Below are 11,553 nucleotides of genomic sequence, written 5' to 3' on the forward strand. Positions count from 1 at the left end.
ATGTTGGCTCAATAAAATAGTATAATTATTTACTATTTGAGTTTTTTTTTTTACCGCACCCGGACCATATTCCATTCATTAAAAATATCAACATGTGAATAGTTAAAAAATAGCTCACCTTATTCAAGGCACTGTAACCAGTGAGAATGATGTGAGAATTTTCAATCTGGATGACCCTCTGACCAAGCCGAACAAGGTAAGAACCAATACCGATGGCACGGCAGGACACCATTGATATAGTGATTACTTCCTCATAAGCTGCAGACGTCTCACCAGCAATCATACCAGCATATCTTAAATTTTCTACTCCTAGACCATCTTCTTTGCCTATATCACCAAAAATTAGAAATTATCTTAAATACCTTTAAGTATCCAAGCTTAGTAATATTTATGGTTATTTTATTGCATAATCAATTCTACAGCTATTGGTTAAGAACCTACCAATAATATCAGTAACCTTATACCGGGCTTCACCTTCATCGTCGATTAAAATAGCTTTCACAGTATTAAGATGGGATATTTTTTTATAGTCCTCAGTAGAGAGATAAAGGTACTTGAAACCCTGAAAAATTAAGAAAATATATATATATATATATAAACATAGAGATTAAAGTATATAACAATTGTTTTTTTAATCATCACAATAACTAGTTATTAGATTAAAGAACACTGGTTCTCAATGTTTGGTAAACAAAATGCTAATTCATGCTGTGAGTATTCTAACATATAATCAATTTAGAAAATTATGTTTATCTGGATACATAAACCTAATTTTCTAAATTGATTGTAATGAGGATTGATAAAAGAGATTTTAGACCTCAGTTACAACACAGCCCATAAGCCACTAAAGGATTGAAAGGTGTGCATCAAAATGTTATTGCATTATTATAAGTCAAATATAAACATCTTAATGCTTTCAGTTTACACCCGTCAATAGTTAAATGTTATTAACAACACCATTTCCAATAAAAATGTTACAAAATTTTGTTGTTACAGCTTAGCCGGGATGTACTTTCCAGTGTAAGACTCGCCAGTTAGGAAGAACTTTTTATTTTTGTAGATCCGGAAACAACTGGAAGAACTGAAGTAAAACAAAGTAAAGATCTTTCCCTACTTTGACTTTGTCTGTTGCATAAAAGGCAATCCTTCCTGGCCAGACCCGCCCCACTCAGACCCCCTGAGAGCGACGGTCCTATATCACTTTGAAAATTAATATTTCAAAACGAGTAGCTTAAAGCAGTAAGAGGAGACTGTAAGATAATCAAGCAATATTTAAAAAAGCACCTGAAATTGAAAAACGGCATGAAACCCTCCACTCCCACCCTCCATGGTAGCCATACTTATCTGACTTTTCAGACAATTGTAACGAGTAGGTTGGTCAATGTACAACATGTTACAATCTTACAAGAGGAGATCATAACACACACAAAAAAAAAGGCCATCCTCCGCCAGACCCCTGGGGAGCGACGGTCCTATATCAATTTTGAAATATTAGCTTAATAGCTTAAAATGGGAAGAGGAGACCTTTAATATAGTCTAATTGAGCAATAATTAAAAAGCACCTGAAATTGGAAAACAGTGAGAAACCCTCCTCTCCCACCCTCTGTAGTAGCCTTACTTATCTGACTCTTCAAACAGACAATTATAGCCGAGTAGGTTGGTCGATGTACGACATGTCACAATCTCACAAGGAGAGACCATACAAAAAAAAAATACCATCGTTCCCAGCCATACCCACCCAATAAGACCCACGGAAAGTGACGGTCTTATACCATTTTTGAAATATTTGCTTAAAACAGGAAGGGGAGACTTAACATAGTTTAATCAAGCAATATTTAAAAAGCCCTTGAAATGAAAAAAATGGCATGAAACCCTCCACTCCCGCCCTCCGTGGTAACCTTACTTATCTGACTTTTTGAACAGACAATTATAGAAAATAGGTTGGTCGATGTGACAATCTCACAAGAGGAAATTATAACAGCAAATTTTTATTAAATTGTTTTGTTATGAATAGCAATGTTAATAACATTTTACTGTTTATCGGAGTAAACAGTAGGCATCAAAATATTAATAAGATGTGTTATTAGCAATGTTATGTCTAGCCAAAGCACACCTTAAGAAATATTTATTTTCAGAATTCTAAAAAATTTTAATGGAATTTAAGAAAATATAATTTTTAACACTGAGTTTAAATTTATTATAGATAAAACTCGAATGGAATAACTTGTAAAGAAACAAAAAAACTTTGAAACATTCATTAAGTCTTTTTTATGTGATTTGTCATTTATTCATTTTTAACCAACCACTTTGTGTTTTCGGTAATGTTTACTTTAAATTAAAATATTTTCAATCATTATTTCTGTAATATTTCACTGACTAAATAGTTTGAAACAATAATAAGCTAAATAGCTTTAAAATTAAGCTAAAAGTTAAATAAAAAAATGTCAAATATTTATTTTTAAAAATTTCTCACTAAACTCCCAGATATAGTGTTTTAGAAATAATCTTTTTAGTTTTTCAAGTAAGTAAAATAATTGGTCAAAAACAAAGCATAAATTTTGTTTTAAAATGTTACCTTATCAATTGCATCAGGGTCTTCCCAAGCCACCTTAAATAAACCTTTGACTTCTTCAGCAAGTCCGATACGTGCACCACTGTTAACAGATATATATACTCTAGGTATCTTAAGGCGACGTGCGAGTTCAGAGGCACGTAGAAAAACAAAATCTTCACTAGGTCCAAATGAACCAATCAGATAGGTTATATCATTAGCGATGACAATAATATCTCTTCCAGAAGGATATTCAGGGGTAAATAAAGTTAAACGCCAAGCAACCATTCCAGCCTAAAAATGAAAATTAGTAAATTTAGAAGTAGCAAAACCATGATTTTTTTATAATAAGTAATAGTAGCACGTAATAGTAAGACTAAGTCATTTTTTTGTTGAAAATTAACCATATAAACTTAAATTATACCTCCTTAATTTCAGTTTGAAAAATTTAAAGATATTGTATCAAATTATTTTATATTATATTTTATTAAAAATTACAATTTTAAATTGTATTAATACCTAAGGACTGTATCAAAAACCAGGATGACAGAAGTGAGGAAAATTGTGGGAACTACATACAATAAATATTTAAAGACAACAATGAAACTAAATACAAATACAGTGAAACCTCTCCTAATGAACACTTTCTTGTAATGAGCATCTATCTGTTACAGACATCTTGCTATTTTTTAATTTCGCCTATGATTTTACTCTATTTTTGACTTCTGTCAAGTAGAAACTTTCTGTAACGGGAGCATACAAGAATCAAGCTGAGTATTTATATTATTTTATCACTCTGTAACAGACAGTAGAAAGAAATATGGCCTGGTTTCCAAGAACTTCTCTTAGTAATGGGGCGAAACTTTGGACATTAAATAATTAAAAACTATTTGTTCTTTTTTGATCGCAACCTGACCATTTTCTTCATATTATAAAAAGTCCTTTCATATATACATATCCTTAAAGGAGATAATTAATTTCAGTGCATGGGAAGAGTAACACAAACTCGATTTAAAGAAAATTTCCATTGCACTTTATTTCTTTCACAACGATATGATAATCATGCTTTAAAGGTATGATAATTTCATATGTATTTAATCAACATGAGAGTTAAAATTAGTCTTGAACCAGTCATATCTCAAGATCAGTTTGTTTTGAGACTGAGAGATAGGCTAAAGGATTTAAGACTAAGCCTTAATTAAATACAGATCCAGTAACTAACCCTTTAAATTATAAAAATTAAACCAATCATAAAATCTATTACTGATTCTAAAGTTTAATTTCTAAGTTAGCAAATTAAATAACACCAAAATATATTAGACTATATTTGATAATTGTTTATTATAATATCCCCACTTCTTATAAATTAAATTATTTAAAATAAAACACATGTATTTATCAAAACAAAACTTTTTTTTTTTTTTATTTCTAACCAAAAATCTTTTATATTTCCTAAAATTTGGGAAATGGTATCTTTTTCTTCAAGTTGAGCATACCACATGAATTTTCTTAAATAATAAATAAAATACTAGAATATTTCGGTTTGTTCCTCTTTTTTTTTTTTTTTTTCATAATCTTTCGATTTTTTCCATATTTGTTATGTCTTTGAGTGTATAAATATAATGTCTTTGAATAAAAAAAGTGATATTTTACAGTTTGATGTTTGCAGCCCATTTTCTATAAAGCCATATATCCTTTCCAGGAATCTAATACAACTATACTACTCAGATATATTCTTCTTTCAATTACTTCTGACAATGAGGATTCAGATCTATCCTTAACTTATTCCAAAAAATATTCATTTTTTCTCATTAAATATTAAAAAATATTTCATTTTTCTCAGCAAATCTTTCCAAAAACCTATTGTTGAGGAAGGATGTGTCCTACATTATACTTCCTTTTCCTAGTTCATCTGTAACATCTCCAATATATTTTTTTACCAAAATAAAGATTCATTTCATGATCATTTGAAGATACTTTCATTCTTGGTAAAAAGTTCTTTAGATAAGAATCTACAACTTGAGATGACAATTAAACAATAATGGTATATCGAGTAGTTACAGAAATAATACATTCTCAAAGGAACAAAACTTCAGCATTTACACTCAATTAACTAACAGTTAATACATACAGTTTAAGTCATGGAAATATGTTTTAAACAAGTATGAAGTAAATATTCCATGAAATGCTAATAAAATAATAATCTAATGACAAATTTAATTTGTTTTATTTTACTAAGGAGGTATCCCCTGTCCACCTAGCGATGGTCCAAACCTCTTTTATATGTAAATAAAATATTACACAGTAATCACTAGATACTTTTTTATATGACAGAGAGATAGAATACTATTAAACATTTTTTAATAATAAATCATTTTCTCATTAATTTCACGGAAGTGAACAAATTAAAATATGTAACAAAAAAAAAAATTACATGGAGATCACGGAAAACTTTAGTATATAATGAGAGATTTTACCAAATCAGTTTAAGAACCCATTTCTACTTTACTTTTTGTGCAAACACCATATATAGGTAATTATAACAGATAGCAACTTGAAATAATAATAAACAGTAATCTGCATTAACAATAAACATGTAGTCAAACAAAATGAATAACTTTATTAGATGCAACTGTTAACCAATTAACATTCAATCCCATGTTTCGTTTCAATGTTATTTATGGTAAACTAGAGTAAAAAAGTAGTTTATTTATTATTTTACACCAGGATTTCCTAAAAAAAAAAAAAAAAATGGAAATTTAGTTAAAGGAGAACATCTACATGTATACCTAAAACTTTTTTTAATCACTATATAAGGATCACTGTTCCACTTGAGAAAATAGATTTTCGTAACCGTTATAGTTTTCTGTATTAGTTATAGTGGGAAACGTAGAAGTATGAACTATTTATTCATGGCAAATATATTCGATGATACAACAAAAAAAAAACTGAGTAAACAAAAAGTATTATAGTTAGCATAATTGATAAATTTATCTAAAAAATACTGTACTAAAAATATATTCATGTTGAACAGAGACCAAAAAATAATCACATTACAAAAATTCTAAAACTATTGATAAAAAAATATTAATTCAAAATAAAAATAAAATGAAATAACCCACATTGTTCTCACCAGGAAGTCTTTTCATTTCGACTAAACCATCGCCTTCTACAACAAGTTCAACGCATTCAGTAAACTGTGAAGGCATTTGTATTTCCTCTAAAAAAAAAAATTAAAATATAAAAAATTCCCTCCTAAAATTTTAATTAAGCAAAAATAAAAATACAATTATTGCTACCATCAGGTCTCTCTTGAATGTATTCCTTCCACATTTTTTCACAAACCTGCCTGAATACATCAGGAAAATCGTAAACGTAAGTAGTTCCACTGCTTTGAGCTTGGAATCGCTTTTGTTGCAGGTAATCCTTTGTAAGGTATGGTGTAGAAACGGGAAGTCCCTGCATAGGTCCTTGCTTAGAACCAAAAGCTTCAAGACGAATCTGAAAAAATGAATTTTTAATTTTAAAATATCAAGCTCTATCAGAATTATCTTTGAAGAATTAAAACACCAAATCCGAATAAAAAAAAAATATTAATTCAATTTGTGTTTTAATGCAGTATTGTGGAGGAAAAAAATCATAATTAATATTATCAGCTTGTAAAATAAATTATTTAAAATTTTATTGCAAATCCCAAATAAATAAAAAACTATAAATTTGGATTAATTATGCCTTTTACAATGGTATACTGCTGGAGCAACTATGTATGGACCTGGCATCTATAGCTAGCGTACTGCTGGAGAATTTTTGTATCCCTTTCTTTTTTTTTTTTTTTTTCTTAATTTTTAGTCCCTTTAAACCATTATAAGGTAATTTTAAACAGTATGGCCACACTTAATTATAACTTATATTAAAATTGGGGGAAAAAAAAATTAAAAACTGACTAAAAAAAAAAAAGAAATTAAAAAACTAACTGACTAAATATGTCTGCTGGTCGTGATCCAATTCATGTTAATAAAATAATAATTATTACTATTATTCAGAATAAAATTTTTCTAATTGGGTAAAAGGAGTTACCTTCTAATTTTCTTTTATTAATATTTGCAAGTTGAGTAATAATAAGGATAGATATTATTATTGCGATTACACCTCCTAGTTTGTTGGGAATTGATCGAAGAATTGCATAAGCAAAAAGAAAATATCATTCTGGTTGAATATGGACTGGAGTGACTAGTGGATTAGCTGGGATAAAATTTTTAGAATCTCCTAATTTTCAAGGTTCTAATAAAATTAATAATGAAAATATTATTAAAGTAATTATTATTCCTATTAAATCTTTTGTGGAGAAGTAAGGGTGGAATGGTGACTTGTCATAGTTAGAATTTAATCCTAGAGGGTTATTTCTTCCTATTTGATGCAAGAATAGAAGATGAATTAATACTATACCTGAAATAATAAATGGTAAAAGGAAATATAATGAAAAAAATCGTGTCAACGTGGCGTTGTCTACTGAAAACCCTCCTCATAGTCATATGACTAAAGTTTTTCCTAAATAGGGAATAGCTGATAATAAATTTGTAATTACTGTAGCTCCTCATAGTGATATTTGTCCTCATGGTAATACCCGTATCCTAAAAAGGCGGTCCCTATAATTAATAGTAATAGAATTGTTTCTACTATTCATGTTATAAATAGTTTGACTAGTTACTGCAACAATATGTCAGCACGGTAAATTCATTGGTAACTCGAATGGTGACTATATGTTGCCCATGATAATTGGCATGATGCATGATATCTTTTTCCAATTTTTTTTTATTTATTGAAATCAACTATCTTTGGGTAAATTAACAAAAAAAGTACACTCGAGTTACTGGTATGTCATACAAAAAAGTCTCGAGTACAAAGGGTTAAGAAATAAAATTTTATGAATATTAAAACTAATTAAGCTCTTTTACTTACAACACCAGTTTTCTGATCCAATACTTCCATGTATAGGCACATGTCGAGTGAATATCCAGAATCATTGGCTAAGCACAATCGGATATTACTTGTTTTAGCATTAGGAGTTGGTCTTATGGTCATTCTCAATTCAGCCTGAAGCACTCTCAGTTTCCAGAGTCTAGGACCATACCTCATGACCATATTGGTTACACTTTCTTCAATCTACAGCAGAAGAATAATACATAAAATTACAATACTACTATTAAAATGACTAATATTCCTTTGTTTTAAATTACCAACAAATTATCCCTATAAAATCACACAGAGTAGAGTATTTTCACAAAATGTTGAGAACATATATCTTAAAATATTATTTTAAAAAAGACAAAAAAAAAAATTCTTTACTTTACATTAAGACAAAGCTTTTTTTGTGCCACACAACAGGTCCACAATCAAAAACAGTATAATCTATAAAATAAAGAATGATAAGAAGAAAATAGCCACCATTTAGCTCAGAAAAACTATTTCAAATTGATAGCTTAGTTTGCAAACTAAAAATGCAAAAAAGAAAGGAGTCGAGAACAAAACTATATCGAGAACAAGACACAGACACATAGACGGACAGACACACGCACACACACCCATGTTGTCCCCTCCATTATGTTATATGCAACCCCGATTTGGAAAGAAGCGATGGTTACCAAATCATACAGGAGACAGATGGTTTCAGTTTATCGCAGAGTTTGTTTAAGGACAGTTAGCGCTTTTCGAACTGTTTCCTACGAAGCGGTGTGCGTGATAGCCCGAATGCCACCTGTGGAACTCCTTGTTGAAGAAAGAAGTAGGCACTATGGACGACGCTTGCATTTTTCCAGAGAAGAAGAGCGAAAAATAACCATCGACCAGTGGCAGCAGCGTTGGGAGGCTGCAGATTCCGGGAGGTGGACTCACAGGTTGATACCCAATGTGGGCAAGTGGTATGGTCGCCAGCATGGTGAGGTGGATTTTTACATAAGCCAATTGTTGACCGGACATGGATGCTTTAGAGCCTACCAGTACCACTTAAAACTGGACAACACCGCAGAATGCCCTGGATGTCAGACTGTCGAGGAAACCGCAGAGCACATGTTTTTCACTTGCTTCGCTTTGCAGCAGAAAGAAGTGAATTGGAGAGAGTGTGTGGAGGACATGTCACACCAGAGAACGTGATGAGCTATATGCTACTATTAGACCAGTGACTATTAGGAACACAGTGACAAATTAATTATTAAAAAAAGGTGCTGAATAAAAACTTCTTTAAACTGTTTTATTACAAATTCAATTATGTGAAACAACACAGCTTGAGGTAAATTTCTATAGACTCTGAATCCACCAGATGTATATCCAAAAAAATCTTTTTATTATATAAAACAAATAGAAATCAACACACAATTCAAGAGACATCTCAAAAGAATTCTTGTCAGAAATAAAGTACATAGGTATCCTACAATATTATGGTTAGAATGTGATCTCTAGATTAGAGGTACATGATTTTTTTTAATTAAATAATCTTTAGAACGTACTGTTGATTTTTCAGACTTACGAGATATTATAGCTAAAGTGAAAATATAAAAAAATGCAAATCAAATACCTTGGCTGGATCCATGATGACCGTTGGCACGAAATTCAAGAATATATGATTGCAATCAGTCCTCCTAGCAAGAGGGTGGGAGAATGCGACTTCCAATTCATCCATTGCTTCTAGTAACACTCTTTCTCCCTCATTCTGTAAGTATTCAAATGAAGCCTCTTTTGTAATAAGATCTGAATGCCTGATAATGGATCTGATAAAGAATCTGAAATCAGTTACAGATTGGCCCTTGGCAACCTACAAAAGCAAAAAGAAAAATATTGATATAATTCATGTATAATTATATAAGTTTTGACAAAAATGACAAATATTCAACTCTAAGACCTTAGCTTTTCCTAAATAGAGGTACATTTTTCTGTTAGCTGTTGGAAGAGCTTCAAGATCATAATTTTTCATTCTATTAAGCTCAAGTTGGAAAGCCATTCCGGGCTCAAGGTGACGATAAATTCTATCTTCCATGAAGTTGTCACAATTTCTGAATGTAAATATTTTAGGAAATTGACGCCTAGAAGGAAATAAAAAAATAATAATCACAATAGTAATTTTAAAATATATTCTAATAATACTAATTCTTTGTTTAATTAAATACCAATTATAATGAAATTTATACATGACAGATATTTTCTAGTTATTTATTTTATTTTCACTCTCACTTTTTTGTATTTTGCTACTTATAAATTCATTATTCAAAATTTTTTATTATAAAGTAATTATATAACCAGACATGAAAAAATTCAAAAAATCAAATCACTTGTTAAGAGCAAGGAATGTAATTCTTCTGATTGATCTGGCAAATAATTCTTCTCTATGGGTGGCACAAAACTCTCCCAATAATCTGCTCAGTTTATCATCTTCCATGTCACTGCTTTCCTTAATGGCAATACATAGGATATGAATGGGTTCAACCTAAAAAAAAAAAAAAATTAATTTTTTATGATATACCAGAGCTGCTGAGATAGAATGTAAACTATAACATCAAGTACATATAAGATACACAAAAAGAAGCTGGATAGAGATTACACTCCAATTCTAATCAAAGTTGAGATACAAGGCTTACTGAATTCAAAAGGTAAATATTCTTCCTATATAATACCTATATAAAATCTAAAACTATTCAATTCAATCAAGGAATGTATTGGAAATATCACAAAAAAACTATAATTTAAAAGTTACACTATATAAGGTAAAATAAGATGTTTGCTACTGATATGAAACAGTTGAAACAAAACCACTGAGGTGTATGATTTATACTGAACATTTTGGAGATACTGCATCCAAAAAAGAAAATATATATATATTAAAGGATTAGAAATTTCCTAATGCAAAGAAGAAACTAATCTAATTAAAAATTATAGAATAAAGAAGAGCAATAGAGGTGAAAAAACTAATACAATAAATAAGCGCTATTAAATCGAAACGATCAAATCACATCACTTGTACTAACTAATTAGCAATGAAAACAAATAACCTCACATATTTCAGTTTTAAATTTAACCCATTCATTTCTAATTGCTTTAACTGATTAAAAATGTAATAGTTACAAAATAATATGGAAATGCAATAATTTAATTGCTAATAATTTCAGTAAACTAGAAGTCGTAATTCAAAAAAAGGATAGAATAATAATTATAATTTGTCAACTAAAATGTTAAAATAAAGGATTAAACAAGATGATCCTTTATCTTGACTCCATCCAAAACAATTTAAACATAAAAATTACCTTGATTTCTTCCAGATCTGCTGAAGTTCTGGTAACAGGTTGATCACCAGTACTAATCGAAAGAGAGGTACTGTCACCAAGGGAAGTTGAATCAGATCCTTCAACTGACTCTAGTATTCTGGCAGAAACAGTGGCTGGAGTCGTAAATTCATCAATAGTATCGAGTATTTCATCAAAGTAAACTTGAAATTTAGTAAAAGATTCAAATGCTGCCATACATCCGGTCCTTTGTGGGCAATGGACAATAGTTGGCGATCCAGGTGATGATGTCAGAACTGTGCACATTTTCTGTCTATAAAAGTAAAATTACAACTATTATTAAAAAAAAAAATTTATTAACATCATTCTATATTGATGATAATACATTTATCCAACATTTTTTGTTTTAAAAGGATTAAAATAAATGGAAAATGGCTTTAACTGGCTTTTAGTGTTTAATCAAAATTATATCATCCATAATGAAAAACATGCTTTAATTTCAGGTATATTAGATGATAAATATTTAAAGTTCCATTTAATATACCAGACAGCAACAAATAAAAAATATATGCACCACAAACCAAACGTTCAATAAAACTAGTTAATTATTTATTATTACTTAAAACATTAATCATAGGTTAATTGAATAATTTCATAACTTCAATTAACTTCAAAACCTAACTACTAGTAGTCATAGGACTAACAATAATCAACCATTATTTTGCCTATATA

General features: G+C 29.8%; 2 protein-coding genes across 2 annotated transcripts in view; both read right to left on the minus strand.

Annotated features, from left to right (window-relative positions):
* The window catches only part of ACC (acetyl-CoA carboxylase), a gene marked incomplete in the record, with an annotated part of 121,178 nt that overhangs the window by 12,592 nt on the left and 97,033 nt on the right, over positions 1-11,553 (minus strand). The window contains 10 exon segments of the mRNA XM_067046313.1: positions 119-327; positions 442-562; positions 2,576-2,845; positions 5,674-5,771; positions 5,851-6,052; positions 7,511-7,714; positions 9,123-9,359; positions 9,447-9,627; positions 9,874-10,028; positions 10,843-11,134. Of these exon segments, the coding sequence (XP_066902414.1) occupies positions 119-327; positions 442-562; positions 2,576-2,845; positions 5,674-5,771; positions 5,851-6,052; positions 7,511-7,714; positions 9,123-9,359; positions 9,447-9,627; positions 9,874-10,028; positions 10,843-11,134 (1,969 nt within the window).
* Positions 6,076-7,322, minus strand: LOC136795510 (cytochrome b-like). Its single transcript, XM_067046312.1, is given in 3 exon segments — positions 6,076-7,175; positions 7,178-7,251; positions 7,319-7,322. Coding segments are annotated over 3 exon segments (741 nt in total). The 3' UTR covers positions 6,076-6,512.

The sequence above is a fragment of the Halyomorpha halys genome, unplaced genomic scaffold (genome assembly GCF_000696795.3).
Source record: "Halyomorpha halys isolate HHAL.00 unplaced genomic scaffold, Hhal_1.1 Scaffold316.1, whole genome shotgun sequence".
NCBI classification, from domain to species: Eukaryota; Metazoa; Arthropoda; class Insecta; order Hemiptera; family Pentatomidae; genus Halyomorpha; species Halyomorpha halys.